The sequence below is a fragment of the Cinclus cinclus genome, chromosome 1 (assembly GCF_963662255.1).
Source record: "Cinclus cinclus chromosome 1, bCinCin1.1, whole genome shotgun sequence".
In the NCBI taxonomy this organism is placed as follows: Eukaryota; Metazoa; Chordata; class Aves; order Passeriformes; family Cinclidae; genus Cinclus; species Cinclus cinclus.
Window position 1 is genome coordinate 64,306,363 of NC_085046.1, and position 27,822 is coordinate 64,334,184.

The 27,822-nt window shown below is 38.5% G+C and overlaps 1 protein-coding gene across 1 annotated transcript in view; it reads left to right on the top strand.

Moving 5' to 3' along the window:
- Window positions 1-525: 525 nt before the first annotated feature.
- Window positions 526-27,822, top strand: part of CAP2 (cyclase associated actin cytoskeleton regulatory protein 2) — a 55,124-nt gene continuing 27,827 nt past the window's right edge. Inside the window, exons 1-3 of the mRNA XM_062498866.1 lie at window positions 526-649; window positions 4,230-4,330; window positions 21,389-21,466. Of these exons, the coding sequence (XP_062354850.1) occupies window positions 526-649; window positions 4,230-4,330; window positions 21,389-21,466 (303 nt within the window). The remainder of the gene's footprint in view (window positions 650-4,229; window positions 4,331-21,388; window positions 21,467-27,822) is intronic.

The window sequence follows — 27,822 nt, forward strand, 5'->3', positions numbered from 1 at the left end:
AAGACCTTCTTGGATTTTTGTATAGTTTTAAGTCAGGTGGCTGAGTCCTACTACAAAGCATAAAAGACCGAGACAAATTTCAGGATTAACCTTTTCAAAAATCAGAGAGTATTCATTTGGTTTGTATTTTAGTCTTTATAAATGCTGATTCAAATCATTGTAGGCATAAGATTTTAGCAATTACTCCTACAACTATTCCAGTCATCTCAGTATCTGGTTGGGATCATATATACACATTTTGTCATAAGTTGTTCAGGTGCAGATTGTCAAAAGCTACACAAGCAGTGGTTGGAACCTGCTACTGAGAAGGAAGAACCAGAGCTGAGTGCTGATCTGATTCCCTGCTGACAAAGAAGCAAGTTACCCTTTGTCAGCTGCTTCACTGCAAATGCTTATGTGCCAGAAAGACAATGTTTGAAAAACAAGAGTTTTACCATAAAAGAAAAAGCCACAAGATGAACAGAACTGCAAGGACTTTACTGAGAGGGGTCTAACACAGTTTCTGTCCATAATGATTTTTTCAGAATGGCAGAGACTCATGGCTTGATGGAGAGATTGGAGAAAGCAGTGACTCGACTTGAATCATTATTTTCAGATTCACACAGGTCTGGTGGAATGGAGTGTGACGGCATCAACGGAGTCAATGGAAGTAAGTATGTTACTTTGAGGTACCATCTCTCTGTTAATAAAAAATTGCAGGTAATGTATATGTTTGTCTGCTAAGAGGGAATGTGATCCCATCTCCTACAAATTCTGTATCAAAATTAAGTAATACTTTAAAAAAATTATTTAGAAATGTCACGTGACAAGATTAGTAGCACACAATTCTAAACTAATACAGCCTAGAAAATTCTTGATTTTACTGTTTCTTAAATATGCTGTCCATGTCTCAGACTTTATTACTCTTTCCATTTTAGCAATTATATTTACCACTTACGTTGTTGTAAATAACTCCCCGGGTGAAAATGTCTGCTTGAGCCAAATTAGCAGAAGAAATGAGACATCCCCTAAGTGTACAGCATAAATATTCTTATAGAAGTCACCAATATAAACACTGTTGAATTGCCAGATCTCTCTGAATTTCACGGTGCAGACCCACTTAATCTGTTTAACATCCTTAATCAAATATGAGTTTGTTTGGAAGCATTTGCTCACTGAGAACTGCTATACATCCATGGCCTTGCATTCTTATCTCTTCAGCTCTCTTTTCTCAAGTGGCTCTCCAAAGCACTACAGTGGAGAATATACTGAAAAAAGGCTATTCTTTGTCTATTCACATAACATCATCGAATCATTTTTTTTACACCTTAATTTATGTAGTACCTGAAAGTTACAGGCTAAATAATTTTACATATGTGATACTTCTAAATCTGGTGGAATAGAAGTGCTCTTTCCTTTCTCCAAAACTTGTTTTTTTCATCCAGAACTCCAACATACATCTCTTTATTGGCTTCATGTTCTTTGCTTTCTGTATTCCTTCCCTTTCTTGCACTCTCCAGAGAAGCGCACATCCCAGCATGGACTCAGCTGCTGTACAGAAGCTTCAAGACACATGGAAAGTTGCAGGCAGTTGCTTCCTTTACTGACACAGCAGCAAGTGAAGTGTGTGAGCTGCTGTATTGTCCCATATGCAGCCAACACATGTGAGGGATGATCCCTGCACTCTTGTGCACTGTGGGCCTGCACAATGGCAGCTGCTGTGGAGCAGCTGACTGAGAGCAGTGTGTTTCTGTGGCAGGAAGGGAGCATCTTCCAGCAGGCTTCCATGGCAGATGAGTTAGCCAGTCACAGAAAGCTTCAATAAAAAAGTGCTTGCAGTCCAGATAAAACCTAGGCAGCTAGTAAACTGTAGCAAAGTCAGGAAGAAATATGACCCATGTACAGACTGACAAATCAGTCACCATTCGGAATTGTGCAATTCTCAAAGAATTCGGTCATGTAATGAGTCCATTTAGGTGAATTCTGTATTTATCCAGAGCACAGTATTGCAGATTCAGAACAGGAGATAACTCACCATGCCAGGTTCTTCTATGAAAACTGCTTATATTCTTGACCTAAGCTAGGAGCTGTCAGGTGAAAAGATTCACCCCCTAGGGAAGCAGAGCCTGAATGCCCCAACAGATCCCTGGAAGAAACCAGCTGAGAAGCCTTGTTGAAGTGTGATTATAGAACACACCCACTGGGAGACTGCAGTAAGAATCTGAGATGAGCAGCACCATGGGGTGCTTGCCAGGCTGCATGAGGTCTCCAGGCAGAGCTGTCTCACACAGGGACTCAGGAATTAGCTTTTGCTGGTCCAATTGGGGAAATCTTCAGTTTGTGAGACTGGTAAGCCTACAGTACCCCAAGCACCATTCTGTGTGCCTGTGTCACTGTGCCTCTGCAGGGGTTCACATACCTGCCACAACCACTGCAAAGGAAACAGTCTTAGAGGTCTCTTCTCTCTTTTTCTCCTTCAAAACTGATACTCAAGCCAGAGTGTGACCATTTTTAAATCTCCACTTTAAAGGGAGATATGCTTCTTTCTTCAGCCACGACCTCCATCCCCTAAAAGACCATTCCGTAATTACAGTTATGAAAAAAAAAGGCTAACCTTGGCTTTTCAATTAATACATTTTCAGAAACAGAATGGGAGATCTGTACCTTTACTGTTTTCCTAAATGTCATTACAACAGCATGATTGCAAATAAATCGCTCTGCTGCTCTGCATGGCCTACAGCAAATTCTAGTAAATGCTCCTGGGAGTGAGCTGTATTGAATAGTAAAAAATAGCATAGTTGCTTTCCAGTTCTACATAGGACAATTAGGTGAACTGTTATGTAAAACTCTGCTCTAAAGGAAAATGTTACAAAGATTATTTTGGAAATATCACAGATTATGACAAAGAACATAAATGGCCTTTGGAAAGCATCTCCACAGCTGAAACCTTTTGTGCCTTATGTCATTTGAGGGGTTTACACAAAAACACTTAATATGGAAGAAAGCCCAGAAATTCCTCAGAATTATAGGTGAATGGCATCAAGAGAACAAAAGGAGCCTTGAAATCCCACCTAGCTGATGAACTACATTTTCTTTTCCACACGGGCCTCTGCAAACTCCAGTTGCCAGAGCCTGTCTTTTTCTCTGTCATGGAGCCAGATGACACTTGTGGAATAAAGAGGGCTTTCATGATTATGAATCTGGACACAATTGTTATATAGTGCCAAAAGGTTAAAGCAAATTCTCTGGGGAAAGCCTGGTACCTCTTTAGAGCAATCCTCAGGCTTCATTAACGAGAGAAAGAGGTAGGGAATAATTTTAACCTTGTTTTCTCAGATCCTACATATGTCATAGATTCATGTGTATGTCATTCATGCTGGATCTGGCAAAGGTTCTGAGGCATACACAAGACATGAGGGAGTAAGGGAGGGTTGGAAAGTATCCAAAAGAAGATTATTTTTGCTATCTTAACAGGTACCACATAGTGCCAATGTAGAAGCCAGGTGCTTAAGAAACTGAGGCCCATCTGCATTTTCTGATTGTCCACTTTAGCAGGAAGCTGCTCTGTGAACCATACAGAAAATAGCAGCTTTAGTCCTCTTTTGTAATATATAGCTCATATATAGTCAATGGGATGTGTCATCTGGAAGACTTGTTTGAGCTTTATTCAGTAACAGTTTCACAAGGTGAGACAACAAAATGAGGAGATTACAAAGTCATATCACACTGCATGAATCTACTCTCAACCCATTCCAAAGACTCTCTTACTGGAAATGGAATTGGTTGCTATTAAAAGCCTCCAAACAACATAGAGATCTTCATGAATAGGTGAGTTGTATAAAACTAGTTGTTAAGTACAGTGCAGGTTCTTTTTTAGGGGATAATATTTGGTTAAAGTACAATAGGGGAATTTTGTTCAGAGGGTTAGACTTCTCAGGTCACTCCTTTGAAGGACTGAGAGATGTTTGTTTTAGCACGTTATTTTAAGACAAAAGAAGCTTCCCATTACATTATGCACAGGAAAGTCTCTTCAGGTTCCTATTCAAGTTCTGCCAAGAGCAGGATTTTTTTTCTCTTCTTGCTATCTAGGACAAAAATAATTTTACATCCTTTTTCACCGATTTCATAAATCAGAAATGAAGTTATAGAAACTCCTCAGTTTCTATGATACGTCTCCTCCATCTGCTATGCATGTCCTATGCATTAGATACTTTATGAACCCCCTATAATGAAATGTTCCTCTTCTACAGGCATAGCACCCTATGTTGAAGCCTTTGATAGGCTGCTGAATGGAAGTGTTGCTGAGTTTCTCAGGTACAGCAAGATTCTTGAAGGTGATGTGAAGACACATGTAAGTATTTATTCAGATCTTCCCATGATGATACAAGTGTACAAGCCTTGGAATCTGTGTTATCAGCCTTCATTTCTGAGTAGAGGAGTATCTTAATAGCAGAATAAACTCTTAAGTTATTAATTCTTGTAGCAGTGATAGCCTGGCATAATACAGTGAGCATATTTGGTTTGGGAAGAGTACAAGGAAGTATGGATTCATAAGAAGAGATTGCTTGCCTTTTACAGCACCAAAGTTGAACACCATAGAATGCAAAATATATATTCTCAGTCACAAGCAATTTGAATAGTTTTGTTGGCTGCTGAGCTCTTTGCAGGACAAGAACACAACTGAGAACATGTGCCAACAAATTAGTAGCAAACAACAGGTGGACCCAAGCAATGGTAACTTCTGTGGTTGTTTTCTAGACATGTGTATCATTATTCCAATTAACATAGAGATTTTGTTCTGTTGTTTGTTTTTATTACTCACATGTCTTTCATCTGTAACAATGTAGCAAACTAAAAAATTATTCAGCCATTTAAATGCCCTTCTGTTAAAAAGATAAGTTACAGCAAAGAAGTACTATGGTATCATTTTCATGATGACAGTACTTTCTAACCTTCTGATCTTAACCTTGGGATCAGGGCTTGTGTAATTTTAATTTTTTAAGCTGCTCTTCCCTAAAATGGGTGGTGATAGAATTGACATGGGATGGACTCGTTTTACCAACAGCTTACCAATATACATTTGGGAAAAAAACAATAAAAACATCCCACATACGGAAGAGCTAGGGTCAGTGCAAGCTGGATCTGAAGGAGTGTGAAGCTTTTGACTTTCCTAGTAGATCCATGCCATCAGGCCTTCTTCTGTGTGTACAGTTCCCAGTTGATTGATGCAGCTGCTCTACATAACAACCACTGTAGCCGGAAAAACATGCAGTGCTACAGGCTACATGGGATTCATGTTGCAAGGCCAACATAAATATTCTTCAGGACAACCAAAGCAACCAGTCTACTTACAGAGAAAGATGACTGGATTATTCTGTGATCTGTGTTTTTTTTCTGTGGTGTTACATGTTCTGTTTGTAGGACAAAGTTTCTGAACCAGTTAGCCTAGAAAAAAGGAGGGAGTAAGGATAGCAGGCATTCTAGGCGATCCTTATTTTTCTAAGGAAATGCTGCACTCCTTTTTATTTGAAAAAGCTTATTCAGTTATACTGTAAGCTACAATATATGTACTTTGTTCTTCAGAAAAAATAGGGAAAAAGAAATAAATGGAGGTAGGAGGAAGAATTATGAACATAACTGAACAGAGACTTGTTCCCTGGAAAGGATTGATTCTAGCTTGTTTTTTGCATTCATTAGACATCATTATTTTGCAGTTGATTTCTCAACAGTTTAGATCTGAGTGGTACAAAAATAGCCTTACTACCAATACTAAGCAGGGAAAGGGATTGCATTTAACGTTCTAAATTGCTAAACCCTTTTTAATATACACTATCTGTAAATGTTTAAATAATTAAATCAGTAAGTGTATTAATTTACGCATTTGTCACCATTTCATACTCATAATTGAATCCATATAAAAGATTATTAATAATTTGTCAGCCCGGTCTGTGGACAGTCTCTAGCATACTGTTGATGATAGTGTAATGCAAGCTGTAATATGGAGTATTTGTTAGTGCTATAAGCTTAGACACTGCATTAGCTTTCTTTACATAAAGAAGCTGGTGATTCTGATTGCAGCCTACTAAATATTATGAAATCTTAGATTCTGGATTTACAATGTGGAGCAGACTGTGGTTGCCTTATGCTCATGCTTATCACTGAAGCAACATCTGTGCTTTACCTTAACAAGTGGAACAAGGAGTATTTTTCTTATGGGTGTCTTATAGACCATGTGTCCTCTGCATTATACTTGCAGCTGCTGTCTCTTTCACATAATGAGCTGAAGGGAAGGTTGGATTTTATTTCAAGAAACACCTGTTGCCTTGAAAAACCTCACATACCTGACGGACCAGAATGGTAATATGAGAGAACGAGAGACTTCGGATTATGCTAAAGAAATGAGGGATTTAACATGATGTGTTTCATGCTGATGGCTGAAATGATTGTGTGGTTTGTGTGCATGGTGAAAGGAAGAATTCAGACACAACTGATATCTGTTGGGGAGCCTCGTTCCTATTTTTTCAGCATGCTGTACTCTAGAAAGTAAACGAGAACAAAGCAAAAACAACCTTTAAAAAGTGCTAATAGCCAGCTTCTGGCTCTGTTAAACACAGTGGCACAGTGGGTTTTAAAAAGATTAGTTTATCAGAGTTCTGCTTAGGTTCCATCTTGAGAGCAACATATTTCTCATTCAAATTACAGTACATATAGAGGTGAATCTCTGAGGTCAACTGCGCTGAAGAAATGAGCCACTTTTTAAAAGCCAGGGAGAATGGTTAGGCTTTTACATACTCTATTTGAAACAAATTACTCTAAACAGCTAAGAGAAGATCTTTTCCACGTTCTTCCACTGTGGAATAAAGATCTAGCCATTATATGGATATTTCTATGAAATGCAAAGTCCCCTACAGGCACAAATTTTATGAAACCACTTTCTGCTGTCCATGTCATAACTGTAGAGCATGTGAAGTCAGTGAAAGAGTGAATGTGGCCAGAACTGCTACCAGCCAGCTGTCTTTGGCCTGACATACCAGTGTCTTGAAGGCTGTCACCAGCCATTACAGGTTGTAACAGTCCTGAAGCTGACTCACCATATGTGCCAACACCAAAAATTATCCTTCTGTCAGAACGAGGGAAATTCAAAATCAGTATAATGCAGATTATGACTCTACAGCATAGGCCATGAATCCAGAACTGCAGAAGATGTTAAGGATGACAAAGAGCTGCTTGTGGAAGACATAGTCTACCTTTAGATTGTGTCCTGGTGGGGAAGCTGGGTTCAAGCAGGTTTGATGGGCTCTTTGCCTTGGCAAAGCAAAGAAAGACATTAGAAGGCCAAGAATCAGATTTTGGTAATGTGTTTATTATGATCTTCTTTACATTGTTTTTATGTGCTGTCTCAAGTGGTGGAATACTTTGGCTTGAGTTTCAGTAATGAACCAGATGAGACATCATGATAGGAAGACAATGTCCTGGTTCTACAAGAGAAGGATAGATAACCTCACATGTCCATATTTTAGTATTTTATGTGGCACAGAGCAGAGCATAATTACAGCCTTCTGTCAAACACATAAGCTAATACTTGCCTTTAAAAAAAAAGTTTATTTGTAAAAATCTTTTAGCCTCCCAACCCCATCAGTTGAAGGAACAGATTGTATGATTCATTTATGTTCCCTCTTCTCTCATCCAAGCTATTTATCTTGGAATGGAAAACTATGAAAATATGGATGCCTTTTTCTTCCTCTTTTCCATCAGCTTCCAGCTGCTGAAATGCAGAGCTCAAGACAAAAGCTCAAATAGCTTGGAGCATTCAGAAACAAAGTGGTTGTTGGTTCAGTTGCTCCTTATTGGGAGAGAGTTTGTATGGAATCCATTACATATATGACTGCATGAACAAGGTAGCACAGAGAAGTAATTTACAGCACATTATCCAATCTGCAGGAGTTCTCTGTGTGCATGGTTTCTTATGGTGAGCAGAGAAATCAATGTGCACCCCACAAATGTGGTATGCACGTATCCAGATAATTTATTTTCCTTATCTATTACATGAAAGCAGTGACGTTCTTCTCTTCTTCACAGTAAAGTCAGTGTAAATATAACCAGAGAGCTGAAAGCAGGAGATATGTTTTATGAGATATATATGTGCTTTCCAAAGTGCCAGTCTGGTTTGGATTATTGGTGAAGTTAAAAAAATCCTACCTTCCTCTTTTTTTTTCGAAAGAGTAGTTATGATACATGAAATAGCTGCATGTTGTCTTTTCATGTGAGAGATGCTGAAGAACAAGTCAGTGATGTTCATAGCCCTGAACTTTGAACAGGATGTGCTGCTGTCTGTGCTATGTGCTACACCAAAAAAAACCCCACTTCTGCACTTTATCTTAGCTAATCTAAATGCAGACTATCAAACCCATTATTTAACTGATTCCTCATTAACAAGGCAATTTGCTTACAGGGCAACAGAGTGCACAAGTGTACTCTCGTGTTCATCTTTTATGCTCAGAGGCTGTGCGGTTTTAGGCATTGTGTTGAAAGTTGAATTAGAGCTCAGAGAGGAGGATGATGTCAACATGCCCAAAGAGAAGCTTGCTGTCAGGCTGCCTTTTCATTTCTGTGAGAGGTATTTTCTGCTATGTGGAATAAACACCAAACCAAGGTGCTACTTCAGGACTGGGGAAAATGGAATACATAAGAAAGAATAAAAAGACAGATATTTTTGACAGCACACAAAGTGCACTCAACTGAGAGAAAGTGTCTTAGAGTGTAGAAGATTGTAGTGCTGTCCACCAAAAGGGAAAATAAAATAAAATCATCAACCTTGGATCTGTCAGTGTTAAAGTTGATTTTGTAATGCTAATTCATCTATGTTTCTTACCCTATACTGCAAGATACTTCATTACATGAGTAATAAAGAATGTTCACTTTAATAGGAGAAGAAAGATGGAAATGCAGTACATACAGTCTAGCCAAGAGGCTAATTTAGAGGTTAGCTTAGAAAAAATGTGATGTTTCTAGGAGTTTTGCAACTTTTGATTCCTCTGTTCCAAAGGACAATTTCCCATATGGCCTAGGAATTGAATCTGGCTTTCAAAACAAGCAGGATTTATTGAGTCAGGTGCAGTGGTGTGCAGACATGCTTGTACATGTTGGACTATAAGACACCTGGTTGGGAATAAAGATGGCTCCTGAAGCATGATGGACCTGTCTGTTCCAAGTCTAAAATGCCACTCCCTGAAAGGCTGTGAGTTTTTCCAACAATTTTGATGGGACTTGGATCAAGCTGTTAGTTTCTCGACACTGATGTTGCAGTAGATACCACTTGTTTTTTTTATTATTTAAAAAGGAAGAGATAAAAGTCAAGCAAGCATTGAAAAATAAATGCTATGGTGGCCAGAATGGGGCGTTTAGTTATGTATTGCTGGCACGAGAAACGTGCACCTGGAAATTTAGGGGGTATAGTGGTGGGAGTATATAATGAGAATATTCCATATGGCATTTCCTCAGAAACATAAGAAATCAGAAACACAAACACTCAAGGCTGTCAAAAGTTATTCATAACCTGTTTTCATGGAGTTTCTTTGCATATGGAGTTTCTTTGCATAAGTTCCTGACTTTATCCAAAAGCAGTTGATTTCAAAGCAGTGCAGTTGATCAAGGACCATTAGAGACCATTTTAGACCAAGGTCTAAAACTGTTGCCCTCTGAAAAGGATTTTATGTGTATATGGTTACTGAGTATAATCGGATTTTCTGATCTCCCAAAGATGCTAGCAAAAGGTATCAGAATGATTTAAGTGGGACACCTTACATGCAGTGTGAAGACAAAGAAAAATCCATCATGATTGCCCAAGAAAATGTTAGATAAGTTGCTCTTATGAAAAAATCTGATGATGAAGGTTCTTTAATTGACCAGATGAATTAAGAATAATACTCAGTGTTCAGACTAGATACAAGGTCCATGTTTTACCAGTCAATTTCCTTAATTAATGGAGCAATTAATCAAGGCATACATTACATTTTTGGCCATTTGATGTTAAAGTCAGAACTGATCATATGCTTTAGCTCATGCTAACTTTGCTATCCTCTATAAAATTTTTCCATTGAAGCCCTTTAAAAGAATATTTGAGTCAACTGGCAGGAAACCAGTTTATCTTGGTGGTTTTCCAGGAGAAGTAGTGTACAGACTAGAGGCATAAGAGTTCCACAAGTTGAAAACCACTGCTTCAGCTTAACCAGAAATCATGAGATGGTAAAATTACATGCCTGAAAGAGCTAGCTAAATCACAGATGGCTTTAGAGTGTGAACCACCTGCACTCACATCCACAAATACAGTGTGAGAGTGTCTCCGTGAGCCTGTTGCAAAGCCATTGTCTAGGACACTTGCTGGTGTAAAGTCAGGAGAAAACTTACTGGGGAGGGTTGGATATATGGAGTTGGCATGGAGCCAGGGTCCATGAGGAAGCCTTGCTAAGGTAATCAGACTTCTACTTTGCTCTCCGTTTCAACGCAGTCCAGGATCTAGAGAGCATAGGTGACAGTCATCTCAGGCACTCAGCATTGCAACACTGAGGTGTGTGGTTCTCACAGCACTAATTTCTAGTGAACCACTGCCAATTTACACTTTCTTGATCCATCTGAAAAACAAAGACAGCACCCTTGCTATTATCGTCAGCAAGTACCTCTTTTTATGGAAAATTATTTTTACTGGTGCTCATCGTTCTTATTTCTCTGGTGAAAATTATGAGCTGGAGTAGTAAAGTAATTTAAACCCATTTGTTTCAATATGAAAAATACACCCATGAATGCTTTTTCTCCCAATTTTTTTTGTGTTTTGGGACACATGTTTGAATGATGTAATTGGTTGCTAGAGGCTATGAGTATGTCTTTCATTAATTTTGAGTCTCTTTCTTTCTGAAGAGCACGTGTACACTCTTTTCACTCATCTGCCTCCCCATCCCTGACCTGCTTTTATTTTGCTAGTTGGTTGCAACTGTTTTGAGTGTATAGAAATGCTGGGCTTGGAAACTGAGAAGGCTGTTCATTGTCATCAGCAAAAAACAAAACAATGAGCTCAGAATCTGGCTCTTCAGTCAGTTTCTAGCAAAAAGGAGTTCAGTGAATAATGAGAATTAAGCCACAAGGGAAACCAGTGTGCAGTTTGAATGTTGCTTTAAATAAGCTGGGAGTGCTGTCAGGAGTGATGAGGGTATAATGTGGCCACAAACATAAGCATGCATTGCCTCTTTTTATCCAGTATGAATTGCATGATCAATATGGTCACATTTCTGAATGTTGAAGAGTCCATAAGGATAGATTAAACCATTTCACTGTCACTGCTAACTTCTTTTAGTCTACTGATGCCCATAAATTGAACTATGTATTTCCACAATTAATCTGCACTGCAAAGCAGCATAAGTATTGGTGCAGAGTTTCAAAGGTTTAATTACATGTTTATCCCAGAGATACAGTAAAAATATTCATTTAGCATCTTTATGTAGAACTTTGAGGCTTTTCTTGTTGCTTTAATACATGTTCTATTTAAAAAAACACCTTAGTTCAGGTCTGCTTTTCAATCACATCCTTGCCTTTCAGAGAGGCTGAGGCTCCCTCTCCAAGTACATGCAGGCTTTTGTTACTTAGCACCTCTGAAAAGGAAAATATGGTTCAGGTGAGAAGAAATACTAAATGTTATTATAGATGTCTGAGCTTGAAGTTTTGAACTGACTTCAGATTTTGTTAGCAAATTTTGGTTGAGTGCCTGGGATTCTTTCAAGGTGATAAAAGTGGAAGTGGATTTACAAGGAGACAAGTTCTGGCACTTTTAGCCTTTGAGTTGCTTTCAGGGAGCTCAGTGGGACTACTTGCAGAGTGAGGTGGTAATGTCACCTGTTGTCTTGAAGTACATGAGAGGCAGAACATAGAAAAAATCTTTATAGGTTCTATAAGAACCTATTTGTCCAAGCTTTCCTCTCTAAAGATAGCAAAATTTCTTAGAAATTAGTGGGCCTCCAGTCTTTATCAGGCAACTTGTCAGACAGAGAAAGTCAAGAAATCAGTTCTTTAAAAGGGTGCTCAGTGAACACTGCTAGAAGAATATTTATGAAGTAATACCTCAAGGAGTACTGTAACCTCTTTAATTTACAGAGAGAAACACCTGAACTTCCTAGAACTTGTATTTGTTAAGTCAGGGACACATCTATGACACCCTAAGGCCTGTGAAATCGTAAACTCTTTTCTGAAATTTCCTTAGTATGGATTTGGACCTTCACTGAGAAGGGCTTCTGGCAGAATAGCTGGGGATAGAGAGTGGGGCTGTTCAGCAGCAACAGCCTCAGGGTCAAAGAAACCTGTCAGAGAAATAACCAGAGTGCCTGCAACCAGTGCAGCAAAAGTGTGTTTGTGCAGATCACAGTGAGACCTGCAGGCCCCGAGATCTCTGTGGTTCTCTGATGTGCTGGCTTACAAGATGTGTTCCATGGAGGAAATGTAGGTTTGCTTTTCCTCAGGGAAATGAGGCCTTTCCACAGATAGTTCCTCAACACTGGCAGCCAGGTCCTCCAAAGAACTCTGAGCTCAGATGTTCATGGGAAAGAAGAAAGGTCCCTGAATTTAAAAAAAAAACTATTGATCTTGGTAATAACAAAGTTTAAACTTCAGTACTTTGTATGCAGTTCCTGATTATATAAAGAAGTAATGCACTTTTTCAGAGATGCGTCATGTAGCTCCAGGTAACAGGAGAAACTAAAGGCTTCAAAGGGCTGTGAAACTTTAATGTACCCCACTTTCTGTTCTTCAGTGAAACCCTGAACTGATCTGGTTTCCCTTTGCCATCACTCTTGGAGAAACATGCTTGTTTTTGCAGGCTGGTCAGGATGAAGAGCTGTAAGAGCTCTCTCAGGAAGACTGTGGCCAACTTCCTCCCTGTGCAGGTTGGGGTGCTTTCTGTCTATTCTCCCTAATACAGATTGCCAAAAAAAGATTACCATTTTGTCACAGCATAATCTTTGACATGTGATACAAAGAATATCCATGTAATGTTTTTACTTAAATGTATTCCCCCTGGAAAAGCCTTTTACTTCAGGAGTCCTGGTTTATTTAACAAATCTGGGGCAGATCAAATCCCTCTTACCACTGATTGCTGTTACACATACCCTAATGCTCATAAAATACACTATTGACAATCTTTGGTTATTAGAAGCTCCAGCCAACAATGATGGCCTGGTATAGATTTTAGTGATGCTTGCTCTGTCCTGGAAAGAAGCGATTCTTATGGTGGTTTTATGCTTATTTATAAAATGTTTGGCTCTTTTTTATCAGTTGTTTGTTTCTATGGTGATCACTAATGACATATTGCAGAGGCAGAAAATGACAGCACGAATCCTGCACAGCCTACAAACAATTTTGTGGCTGTGTCTGGTCTATAGAGAAGCAGCAGGTGCTTACATCTAGATCAGGTGCTGCAATGTGACAATAGCACATTTTACTTCTACTGATGTGGAGGCCTTTACATGTAGATCCATGGCTGTGTGTTGTGCAGTGAGGTAGATGGCTTAGAAATCTCCATCAGGTGATTTGGTCCTTTGCAGAAGTCTGTGATGGAGATGGCAAACTTGAATTCTTGGAACATTTTCAAAACTGCTCAGAAAAGAAAAGTGTTGTAAAACCACCAACACTTTAGTCTGTAAATAGACCACATCTTAAGTAATGAGTGGACTTTTTTTTTTTTTGCACACAATTCTCAGTATTTTTCTGTGCTGAGTCTTCTGGAATCTCTAACTATCAGTACATTACATCTGTTTTTGGAACTTCTGTGTAGAAGTTGAAATGAACAGAGGTCAAGAAAGTCATAGATTTTTGGCTATTGCCAAAGAGATTCATGAAGAATTTGTGAATCTGGAAGATAAAAATGCAGCCTGAGCTTTAGGAGAGCGTCAGCTAGTCAATAGCTTTGGTCTGGCCTTGTTCTTCTTCTCTTATGGGTGGCGAAGGTTGTTTGAGATGTTTTTAGAGAATGCGATCTATTGCTTCACTTGGCAGTAATAAGTAGCTGCAGTGGCCCTAAAGCAAAATATTTGTATCTGTTTGAAGCTGTGACAGATTAACAAAATAATTGACTGTTTCTGCTACTAATATTAATAATTAATTAATTAACAAAGCTGCCAAATAATATTAATTATGTTTTAAATGTAACAGTTCCTTGAAATCAATCAGAAAAACACATAATTCAAAACTGAGAGAGTTTAGAGGAAATTCTGGAACACTGTGGCAAACTTTGTTGGTGCAAACAGTGCAGAACATGTATATTCTTTACCCAAGGCAATAATACTGAAATTAATGTAAAAACAACTGCTGTGGCTTTAAGTATCCCTTTACTCCAGTTCATCTGTGTAGTTCATGTTTTGAATGGGGAAATAAAATGCAGCAACAATTTACCCCAAACGATTCTATTCATCTTACATCATTAATTAGCACTGAGAGATCTTTAAGAACAGTATGGGCTGAACTCCACTAGAGCTCTGAGTGGTTTAAGTCACAGTGAAGCTTACTAAAAGGTAAAGTTAATGAACTGAGATACAGATGCTACTCTGAAACAAGTAATGCTGACCAGTACCATGCACAGTTACATGACACAGTGTTCAATACACTGACAGATATAAACATCCAGACAGACTAGCAACAGTACAATTGATAGCACTGATTGGTACTGTACAGGCAGTAGAATGCTGAGAAATTTTAACAAAAATTCCCTAATACAGCCATGAAGGCTGAAAAATACCAAAAAAACCTCAGTATAGGGGACAGCTGATTGGTGGTAGTTAATGTATTTGTCTGAAAATAGAAAATACCTCAGGTAGTGTCTGGTTCTGTTGGAACCTATGGCAAATCCCCCACTGACTTCAATTTTGACTTGAAATTCTACCCTGTTTTCTGCATGGACCAGTGAGAGAAAGGTGACAGGTTTTTTTCTTTTTTTTTACTTTTGATTTTCCAGAATAAAAGGTGCTCTGTTTTGAGAACTGCCAGTGACTCCTTAAGGCTTGGTCCAGTTTTTAGAAACTCTATCAGCCAATTAGCTGTTCAAAATAAATACTGTCTCTTTAGCTAGACTGGATAGCTTCTATGGCAGCCCCATCTTAATGTAAACTCTGTTCTTTTTCCATTTCTTTCCCCTCCCTTCAAGCCAGTAGCCACTTCACCACTTTGAATAGACTTGAAAGCAAACTGTAAAAGACAAACTATTGTCTCTTCCCCTGGTAGTGCTGTCCCTTTTGGAGAAAGGCTGGGGTCAGTGAAGCTCCATCTGTAGTTTTCATTTGCAGAAAGCAAAACTACAGTCAGTCATCGTGTCTTTTGCTAGATACAAAGGACCCATAATAATTTCTGCAGAAACTACATTTTGAACTCACTTAGGACCACTAAATCCCATTTTTCCCTTGTGTCCTCTTTACTGTCTACAACTGTATTTTGATTTGCTAATTATCTCGGTTAATGTTAACGTGTATATATTCGGATGTGTAATATTCTCCAACAACAGAAGTCCAGTGGATTCTGATATTTACAGTATGCTTTTAAATGCTATGACTTTGAGGAAATATGGTATTAAATACAATAATAGTTGACAAATACAATATTATAAGGTCAATAGGATATTTTTCTTGACTAAATTTCATTAGGAAATCTTATGTTTGTTTTTCTTACTTCTGTTTAGTTGTATTAGTTTTTTTCAACCAGTGAATTTACATGTAACTTGAGATCTGAGTGCATGTGCCTGTTTGTTCTTGTAGTTTGTTTGACGCATAAATAATATTTATCTTTATTGGTACTTGGATTCCAGAGTGATGGTCAACTTAGATTGAACAGAACATTTAAAATGAGAGGGAGGCAGATCCTAAACCCACATGTGCTCTGGAGAACCTCACCTCACCAAAGAAAACTGGAAATTTAAGCTTCAGGTCCAGTGCATCTACATCTACACAGTTTGAAAGAGTGCAAGTTTTGAGTGGAATTTGTACTCACGCTCCTTCAAATGGGTCAGCAGCATTGTCTTCGTTAGACATCTCTCACAGAGCCTCTGGCAATTTTTCAAGCAGTGGCTTCTGACAAACATCAGAAGTTGGCATTATGTTATGACACAGAAGGTTAAACCAGTTGCTATGTAAAAGATTATTTCTAAATACGTATAATTCCTCCATTAACCTCTGCAGGCTTAACCAATAAGAGCCCAGCCCATGCTGTTACTGCAGTGATAAAAGGGAAGTCACTCACTGTGGTCAGCCACAGGTTTCCACAGCATGGAACTGGGCTGCCATGGCATACGTGTCAAACTTCAGCTCTTCAGCCATATCAGTCACCTGAGTCAGCTGTCAAACACACCTGAGGTGAAGGATTAAGATGCATTATTCCACGCTTTTACCAGTGGGGAAATTGGGGTGGTGCATAGAACACCACATGGTCCTGGAATTCAGGTCCAAAGTCACAGCCATCTCATCCAGCCTCTACATATTGCTAAAAGCAGAGTAAGAAATACTTTGAGGATTTTTAATTTGAATATTAAAAATACTCACCTCATCTGAGAATCCATGTGATGATGGATGTGTCTTTGTGTAATCCCAAGAATGCCAAAAGGATTGCCCAAAGTTTTTAGATGTCAATTTTCTGTTGCTCCAAAACAGGTCCATTTCTGTCCACAGATAGATATGTCCAAGTTGGTGGTGTACTCTACTCTGATACATTTACTCATGATTCCCATTTTACTTTTGACACTCAGGCTTCATCACTATAATTGAATATAACTGAAAGAGTTTCAGGTGACTTGTTCTGTAGCAGTCTTTTGTCTGAGCCACACAAGTTGTTGAGAAAGATTCCCTCCGGTGCATTTCCACTCAGTCTTTACTTGTTTGGGGGCGGGGGGGTGTGGGGGTGTCTCATGAAAGAGTCACCTCCCTCCAAAACTGTTGTGCTGCCTACTTAGTTACACAGCCTGGCTACTAAGCACAAGGAGGTAGCAATGAAGTGTCACGTTTGAAAGACTACAAGAAAGAAGTAGAATGGTGATAGACTGAACTAATGCATTCTTAATGAGAAGTAGCTCTTCTGTTGCTTTGAAGGGATGCAGGGCAAGAAGTATGGCATGCTCAGAAGCAGTAAAATTCTGAAAGCTGTTTTTAATGCTGTTGCAGAAAGAAGGAAGTCACTGTGGCAGAATTCTTATAAAATTATTCTTGTAAAATACAAATACTGTGTTAGCATGATAATTTGATTAAGATTTATATTCAGAGGTGAGAGATCTGGCTGCTCTGACACAAAAGCTTTTGGGACTGGATAAATTTTGGGCACATACCACAAGCCTTGCAATCAATATATAGTCCACTGACAACTGAATGTTTCAAATGTCTTGTAATAAATTTTGGATAATAAAAAAATGCAAGAAGCCACCATTTACATGTAGCACAGGTGGCTCAAACGAGTGTTACCTATGACTTGTGTGCACTCAGTAGCACAAGATTTCTTAAAGACAGTTCCCAGACATTTTGAGAAAGTGGCCTTGGCTACATTCTACAGTAGAGAAGGATGAGTAATACAGTTCTGGAGGAGAAATGAATCCTGATTCCCCATCCGACAATAGTTTTCACACACATATGAGGCATAGTCAAGGAATGTCAGTCTTTTAGGAAACATCAATGTGTATCATCCCATGGTCTGTCTCCAGCTCTGACCAAATTCTAGTGCTTCCTCAAAAAGAAATGAACAATGACACAAGAAACCAGTTGTTACTTTGTACTCAGAGTGGAGAAAAAATCCTCTTCAGCCTCCATAGTGGCCACTGGGATCACAAAAGTCTGTATTTAATGCAGCTTAGACAAAGTGCCAGAGAGACACGTTTTTCAAACCTCATTGATGTTACAGCTCACTATGTGGTCAAGAACTCAATCTTAACTTTATATATCTAAGGATATATCTTTTCTCATGTTTACAATCTATCTGTTTGATCAGCATTTAAAGCTCTGTCCTAAAATTATGCTGTCTCTTTGGAGGAATTTGAAAGATCCCTTCTGAACTTCACTTTTTGCATTGTTGTAAATCTTATAAATTTGAGACCACATTTAGTCATGGCCCAGTTTTCAGACCTGTGATTATATGCTGACACTACCATTTGCTTAATTCTCTATTATTTGCATTGTCTGTGAGAAAGAATTGTCATATTCCTCAGCCACTCTCGCTAAGAAAAATAAGAAACTCAAATTTTATATTTGTGTGACAGATACTCAAGTAGGTTGTCTTAGCATCAGCTGTGATTTAAGCTCATCTTTTTTTAACACAGGTGATTGTGTTAATTCTGTTCGCAGAATTCCAGAGGAGGTTCTCTCCAATGGTACTAACACTTCTGTAGATCTAATAAAAAAACTTTGCCACATCCACTGTAGAACTGCATGCGTTCTTTTCACAAAGTCACCTTCCTGACTTTTATACTAGTATTTTCCAGACTTCAGCATTTCCAGTTAATCAGTTCCATATTCACACCCAGAATTACGCAGTTTTAAAGGGGCATAAGGGAGGATTGCTAAATTTTATCCAATTTATGTTATCTGTGCCGACAAAAGTGTTTTATTCTTCTTAAGTGATGAGTGAGTCCTTCTTGACTGCATTAAAACCACCTAACCTTGGGTTGCCCATGTATTTTATGACTGCATACCTAATTCTTGCTTTTATGACACTAAGAAACATACTGATTGCTCCTAAAACTAATCCCTAGAAACATAACAAGCAACTTTCCTCCTCTCTAGTAACACCACCTGGAATATACCTTAATATTGCCTCTGCTTAACCAGCTTCTTATCCAACTGAAGAATTGTAATGCTGATTTGTGTCATTTCCACTCAAACCATGAGTTTACTGTGAGGACCCACAATAAGCATTTTATGATACCTAGATATACTAGGTCCGACACATTATCCTTGTCTAAGGAACAAAGTAATGATTTTGACCATAGGTAATCCCATGGTAATTTCTCCTGGTTTTCATCTTCATGTGTTTTAATCACTAGTTTCAAATCTGGTTTAAATGTTCGTGGTGCTGAAGTCAAGCTAACAGTGACGACATCACTTGACATAACTTGCCTCCCTATTCTTGGGCATATTTGCCCAATACATCATTGCATATTTCTGTCATACAGTACTATTTCCAAATAATATATGTAAAATCTTTTCTACTTGTGCTTCCATCTGCCAGCGTCCTCAGTAGTCTGGAGAAAAGATGATATGGACCCAGTGATTCTGTCACTGAGCTGTATATATTTGACTTCCCTTTCAAATTATGTAATTCCCATTGATTTGCCATCATTCTCCTTAGCTACCCTTTCAATATCTTCATGTACATCAACTTCCTTGAAATTGGGGAAAAATATGTTATTCAGCAGCAGATAATCTATACATCAAGAATAATGTAGACATGCCCAACTTGCCCTTCAGAGCAGAGTCAGGGCCTCACTTCATTCCTTTATTTCTCTATTGTTTCAGTAGCTAAAAAAAATATGTCTTTGTTTTACTTTCCCTTGCAAGGTACAGTTCAAAAAAGCCTTTATCCATCATTCCTTCACTTTTATGTGTTACAATGCCTGAAAAGAAGTTCTGTTTGATAGTCTAGGCCTCCTCTCACTCTGTGAGGGTTTTGTACCTACACTTAGGTACAAAATATTGCTTTCATTATTTGTTAATTTAGAGACTCTAACCCTATCCTACAATTTCTCTCTCCTGCCCAGTGCACACAGATTATTTCCATTCTCAATATAAATCCATCCTTTCCTGCATTCAAATCATTAAGTTCCTCAGACCAGTCATCTTCTTTCATTGATTTTTGTATTTTCTAAATGTTTGCCTTATACCAAGCCTTAGTTACAGATTTATTTTTGTCCATCTTGCAATCTACGAAGCACTGAATCCATTCATAATCACTTCCTCCTCAGGAGCATCAGTTTTTTCTCAGCTGCTTGACAAGGTTCTCCTCACACATACAACCCCCCCACCCCTCCAAGCTTAAAATAACCCGCAAGTTGTTTTATGAATTTCTGTACCAAATAACCAGTCATCTGAAATGTCTAAGAATATCTAAACCTTGCTATTATTGATGGTATTTATGTCTCTGGCTGGAAAACTTAAGTTTCCCTTATTATTTATTTCTTTATCTATTTATAGAGATGATTATACCCTTCCAAATCTCAGCCTGTCAGACCATATTATGCCTTTCTCCCCAAATGCTGTCCAAGCTGGGTCTCTTTTACCATCTTCCTTGCAGTGACTTTCATCCTAACAGATTATGTTTTATTCATGCCATCACATTCTAAGATGAATAAACACAATTTAGCTATTTTACTTTGCTACAACATTAAATTTCCTGACTTTTATGTATTTTAAGTTGCACGCACATGGGTCTGTATTTATAATTTCCTTATTTTCTTTTTAGATTGAAAAAACCCCAAGGAAAAACAGCATGCACTTCCCCACCCTTTCTCAAAGTGATTATAAATGTACCTATTCATATTAGGTTAACTTAACAGCATGTGGTTTGGTTTGGTTTTTATTTGGCTATATATATTAGTCATGAATAATTCTTTTCTGTACCAGCAATGCTTTCTCCTAGTCACTGCTCATCCACCTGGATGAGGTAGAGGTGATGCTGGAATACTGATTCAAATCAATGTTCGTTGTTTAGAATGTACAGAAAATGTGTCGGGTTCAAATAAATGAAAACCAGAAATTTGAACACTAGTAAACACCCAAGAGTGTAGAGATTTATCACCCCAACTGGTGACATGTAAGCACACTGTCAGGTGAAGCTTTAACCCAAATTCTAGAGTTCTGTGGGTGGAAAACTGCCCAAAAACCTTTGGCCACCATTTCTCATGGCCATCGATCTTAAGAGTGTGCCCACAGATCACAGGCAATGAATGAATTACAGCATAGTCCCTCAGCAAATGTGCCAAGCTCAGCTCATCCTGAACATCACCACAGCCTAAGCTGCAGTTCAACACAAAGCTTGCAGATTGCTGTTCCCAGTGGTAATAAGTTCTTGCCATGCACTTGGGTATAAACATCACCATTAAAATGCCTAGACATACTCTGAAGTGTTAAAAAATTAAGTCCTCCTGTGCCTAAACATAGGAATTATAACTAAAAGCCTGCTTATCAACTCATTTTATTTGCTGTCTGCAGAGGCTAGAGAATTTAACCTTAGGTGTAAAATAAAAATGTGTAGCTAAGCTAGTACTTTAATACATTTCTTCCAGTCAGTGTTGCTGTGATTTAGATGAGAAGCAGCAAGGAAGATTTGAGCTGTCATACTTGACTTTCAGCTGCCAAGGAGACATTGGAGGTTACAGGCTAAGGTTTAATTTATATTCCTCCTTTTGTTACAGGCAGAGATGGTACGTGCTGCTTTCCAAGCACAGAGATCTTTCTTGGTGTTAGCATCTCAATGTCAAGAGCCTCAAGAGGTAAGGAAAGTGACCTGGAGCTTCAAGAGATGGTGTATAAAAAAGCATGTGTTCCCATATGTTATCAATCCTGCATTTGCTTTGTTTGTTCCTTTATTATACAGTGCACTTAGTGGCTTGCTTTCATTTTTATAAGCATGGTGCTCTAATAATCAGAAAGTCATGGTTCAGGGTTAAGAACCTTTTCTCTATTAATGCATATAATATCATTGAAGAAACCAAAGGAGGTGTCTACTTTACATTTGTAAGTGGGATCAGTCTTTCTCTGGAAGCTGGAAATGCCATGGAGTAGAATGGCTGTGTGCCAGTCCCTCAGGTGCTATGTGGTAAACAAGAAAGTCAGGGTATAAGCTAGTGAGAGAAAAGCCAGTATTGGCCCATATATTCAATATACCCCAAACTGAGGTCCAGGTTAGTCCAGTTCTAGAAAAAAGGCAAAGCATTTTGTCAAGGAAATGAAAAATAAACTTTTGTCAAGTTGATTTGTAGACTTGTTTTAGTGGCTATTTAAATTCTCTCCTCACTAGAAAGCTCAGGGAGGCTGTGGAGTTGTTATGAATCTCATTTGTAGTTTCCAGAAGGCTCAGGGCCAATAGCACTGTATCATTCCTGGGAATAGCAATCAGGTAGCTCTCCTGTGAGACCTCCCTTGAACCTTCCTCCTTGGAGTATGCAGAGAATGAAGTCTTTGCACAGTTGCATCATGGCCTTCAGTTCTGCCTTTTCCATTAGTTTCCTCCTCCAAAGTGCATTCAGATCCATTTTTGCATATCAGAACTCTGCACATGGTATAATTTATTGAAATTTTGCTGTCACTGTTGATCTTAGAGACACAAATTAGAAGTTTTTCTAATCAGTATGTTTTAATGGCAAGGGTACTCAAGGAAAAGGAAAAAAAAAAAGCCAATAGATATTCAAGAGTAAACTTTAGAGTTCCAAGTAAGAAGGGATCAGTGGTTTTTCCAGCTGTCCCTGATCTCAGGGAGTAAAAGTGGGTCATGGCTCACAGAGAACAAGCAAAATTCCCTTTGGTACAGTCCTCGAGCAGTCATTTATATTGGCTGTGAATACAATTGCTCCCAGTGGCCCACAAAATTCTACATGTTCATAGAAAAAATACTCCCCAGTGAACAGTTTCTTATGGCACATAATGTAATGCAATGTTCTGAAGTGTTGGGATTGTCCCAGCTCTGGTACAAGAATAAGCTGTGGGTCCTGGTTTGGCCTCCTGTGCTGATGTGCTATCAATAAGTAGGATTTTCTCTGCTTCTCCAGTGAGAATGGCAATGGCTTCTCCCTGCTCCTGCCCTTTACAACTTTCTGACCTTAAGTCAGAGGTCGAGTTTGAGATTTTCAACTGTAAAGTTTAGAAATTTTCATTTAAAAAGTAAACAAAAAGTGCTAAAAAATCAAACAACAAAAAAGAGTAGAGGTAAAAAGAGATTCTCCAGCAATCCAAAATCATGGTTGCAGAAGCATTAAGAAAAGCAAAAAATAATAAAAAGCCCTGTCATAAACATCATTAGAGCTGGCCATCCATATCCATATCCATATCCATATCCATATCCATATCCATATCCATATCCATATCCGTATCCATATGTTTTAGCTGCACATTATCAGGCTTGCATAGATTTCTGCAGTTTGTTGAAGGCAAAAAAGTACACTTTTATCATTTAAATGATATCCGTTAAGCACAGAGGAATTGCCACATGATATGTGTGTACACATCATTCCAAAGTTAAAATACCAAGAATATTACAGACTAAAGTTTCTTTTTATCAGTGAGAGCAAACCCACTCCAGTTACTTAAGCTTTTTTAAAGACTGTTAGCTACACATTTTTATAGACATCAAAATACATATTTTTGTTCATCCGTTTTCACTTTTTTGCATATATTTTTTCACAGATACACTCAATTATACTATGGACAGATGTGAAAATAATCGAAGGCTGCCTATTCTGTACAAATGGAGGTTTTTTTCCCACTGCAGAGAGTGATGGTTCCAGGCATTAGGTTTTCTTTATCTCCATCACAATGAGGAAAAAAATTTCAATTGTAAAGTCACATTGGTTAACCATTTTGAAAAAGCTGGTAATCACCAGCTAACCCAGGAGAAGGAAAGAAATAAGTGTCCTGCCCCTGCTCCCCCAGAACCTTATTGCTGTGATGTCATCTCAGCTCTGGTTGTATTTATAGCCTAGAGCAATGGAGTCAGTGTGGAATCCAAACAGGAAAGCTGATCATTAGTGTATCAGAATGCACAGAGTAGAGAAAAGCAAATGAAGATGACAGCATATCTATAAATGCAAGAGAAAAGAGAGTAATTCTGTCATTCAGCTGTCTAGACTGTTTGCTTTATAATGTAAAGCTGTGAATGAGCCAGCGAGTTGCAATTATGGCATAGTAGCTTTGTAGACATTCAGAGACAGCGGTGTGGAGACTGAGGGGATTTACTGAGTTCCTGTCATGTTGGGATGTCATACATGGTGCCTTTAAAAAAAAAAGAGGGAGGGGAAAATGCACTGGAAAAATAAATTAGCTCAGCTCTTTCAGCTTACTAACTAATGAATAAGGAATTCAAACAAAAAGAAAGCTCCTATATTTATAATAATCCTTGGAAGTTTTTCTGCTCAGCAGAGAGCAAAACATGGATCATCAAAAAGTGGTATTTTTTTCTCTCTATGAAAATGATGAAGTCCTAGGATTCATTTTGCTCTTTAATTCGGGCTATGAGTCACTAGCAAACATTTTCAAACAGTCAAGATTGCTAAAAGTTGCTTTTGTGGAGTTTTGCTTCTTGTTGATAATGTTATTTTTTTCATTTGGAATCTGTTGCAGTGCACAGCCTTTATTATCTGTATATGTGAAAATAGTAGGAGCCAGGAAGGTAATTCCAGCTGACATACCAATCTAGCATCAACTGCAATAAATTACTTTGCAGAGAGCATGTTCTGTTACTTTTTATGGTCATGTTCTATATTTGTATGTGCAGTGGAAGAGATCACATGACAAAACCACCAGTTGATACTCCTGTTTGTGTATGTTCCAGCTAATGGCTGCTAGATACAGGGTCATTCAGCAAGATGGGATTTTTCAGTCCATCCACTTATTAGAAATTATTATCTGATGCCAAACTTCAAACATTAAAACAAAATAATGTCTGTTATAAATTGTTTGCTACTATAAATAGTATAAGAGAATATATGAGTGTAAAAGAGTGTACAGAGAAGATGGGAAAATAAATTAGAGTATTGCTGTAATCTGTGAGAATTTGTTTAAAAATATATTTTGAGACCGTATGTTTGCATGTTGCTTGGGCTATTCAGAAGACCAGTTTTAGCATAAGCCTTCACAAAACATTCTGAAATAGTTTGTATCTGAATTTTCTATTTCCCACAGTCTAAGCCAAATACAATTCTGAGTTAAATGTTTTTTATTTCACTGTATAAAAACTTTAGAAGTTATTAGTGTTCCTGAGCAAATTTATCTATTCAACAACTTTTTAAAATTTGGAGTCATGAATACTGATCACTGCTCAAAGTCACTGCATTAAATTCTTTTTGAATGGTGACTCGTATACTTCCTTCTCTTTATGAGTTGCTATATTTCACTTTAGAAGTTAAAACAGTTTTAAGACTTGCTTTGAGGGCGTGAGGAATCCATTGTTCCTATACTGAGAAATTAGATTATTATTTTTGTGAATCAGTATAAGCATATGCAGGATGACTGTGTTCGTGGTAAGAAGTACTACAAACAGATTTAAATGACAGATGCAGTTCAGACTATAAATGATTACGTAATTTCTCATTAGAAAAGAATGCTGAGTTCATATGACTGCCAAAGCTCATGGATTTAATTACCAACATTGTGCAGACAAACATTCCAAATAAATACCTAGCTTAAATATCCAGATCCTGCACACAGGTAGAAGGACGGGGGTGGAAAAAAGTAAGAGGTAAAGGAGAGTTTCCCTTTTTTTCATAGAAAAAGGACATCTCACCCCACCTCATAGAAAACCAAGAAACTAACTGTATTTGAATGTGGACTTTGAGCCATGAGAACAAATCCTTCTGTTTTTATTTTTATAGCCCAGGAAAAAGAAAAAAAAAAATCTGTTTTAGGATTAGAATAGTTGTGGCAAAATCTTTGAATCAAGGACTCATTCTCAGAATTTTTATGTAGAAATCAACAGATGAAGATTCACAGTTCCCTACTCTCTGTCAGTGTGGGTTTGCTCATTTTCTTCTCTTTCTATTTTGAAGTACTTCAGTAACAGGACTCCTGGACTTACTATTCTGCATTCTGGAAGGATTTGTTTTCTAATTACCTTGACTTCCTTATGTCGTTCCATTTCCCCCTACTTTTCCTCATGCTTACTGGGATCACCTTTACTGTTTTCCAAAAATACGAACAGTAGGATACTCCTCACCTTGTTAATTTATTACTTTCTTATGCAAAAGAGTTTGGGCTTAGTTTTGCTGCCTTTCTCTCAGCTGGTTGACTGCTGCAAACCTGCTCTTCTGTGTCTAGAAATAGCTTAAGGAAGAATTTGGTTCAGTCCTTTTAAGGTCCTCAGGCCTCAAACTCATAGAAGGTGCCAAGAGTGACATGCATAGAGCCTGAGAATCCTGAGCTCAAAAGGGAGCCCCTTCCCCCTGTCCTGTTCTCTGAAATCTTGCCAAACTGTTGGCATACTTCTGTTATCAGCAAGCCTACAACTGCATGTGACGTGTGGTCACAGCCGCAGGGCTGGACCAACAGTTTCCAATTGCTAACCCACAGCAGTGCAGAGTTCACAGACTCATTTTTTGATATTGTTGCAACTCTTATTCTGTTTAACATCCAGATAGTCCCTGACACCTCTTACCTCATAATTCTGTCTCAAAATCACTCATCTGCATTTTATCAGCCTCAAACTCTTTATATTGTCAGTTCATAGAATCATTTAGGTTGGTAAAGATCTTTAAGGTCATCAATCATAAATCCAGTACTGCCAACTCCACCACTAAACCATGGCTCTAAGCACCACAATTATGTGTTTTAAATACCTTCAAGGATGGTGGCTCAACCACTTCCCTGAGCATGTTGTTCCAGTACTTGACAACCCTTCCAGTGAAGAAATTTTTTCTAAGCTCCAGTCTAAACCTTCCCTACTGGGTCTTGAGGCCATTTTCTTTTGTCCTGTCTCTTGTAACCTGGGTGTAGAAACTGACCCCCACCTCACTACAACTTCTTTTCAAGCAGTGGTAGAGAGCAATAAGGTCTTTCTGAGCCTCCTTTTCTCCATGCTAAACACCCCCAGCTCCCTAATTGATCCCTAATAGGACTTACTCTCTAGATCCTTCACCAGGTTCTTGTACTTCTCTGGACACACTCCAGCACCTCAGTGCCTTTCTTTTAGTTAACTTCTCTAGGTGTCCTTGTACCATTTCACTTTCTTCATTGTGTTTTCCAAAACTCCCAGGTCAATAAAAGGTGGATGCATTTGAAATTCACTTCTGCCCCAGGGGCAGTGCACTCAGCACTGTAAGAAGGCCCAGAGACAGGGATCATGGGAATGCAGAAGAGCCATGATTAGTGCAGCCTCACCCAGCTTGTACAGAGTAGAGGCAGAGATTCACATCAGTGGCAGCTCTACACTGGCTCTCACCAACATGCCCAGGCACACACTTGCCAGCAGTTCACGTTCTGTGCAGGAATCAGGCTCCAGTAACCAAAGGCTCCTTGCACTTGTGACCTCCAGTGTACCTGTATAATGTAGATCCTCATTTGACATGCTAAGCAATTCTAGGGATCTGCAAACCTTTACTGGAATTCTGCTGTTTCTAATATAATGTCTGAAAATCACTGGGGTAGTTTTCAGTCCCTGTAGCAATGTTCATATTCAAACTGTGCCATGTGACACCCTACTGAGATAAGCTGATAGGATGCTCCTTCTCCCATTGAGTACACATTCTTTATTTCTGCTAAACACAAATCCAAACTAGTACTCTCCTTTTGCTGTGTGACACAATTCTTTCCTGAGATTTGTGCACATAACCTTCTAAAAAGGAAAGCACTGGGGGTACAGATGACTGAAAAGCAGGGCTTTTTGATTCACAGGTTAGTTAATTATGTTATTTTTTCTCGAATTTTACATTGGTCTAAATCAGACCATATTCGATGATTTGTGAATTCCAAAAGTTATGTCAGTTCCAGGACTGCTCAATGAACCAGGCAGCCTTACAGTTTATCAAAGGATGGAAATCTGCAACATCTAACATCCCTTTCCTGGGACACACATGCCTCATGAAAGGTGATTGCTCTTAGCAAAGATTCATGGGATCTCAGATGTTGTGAACAAAACAACTGT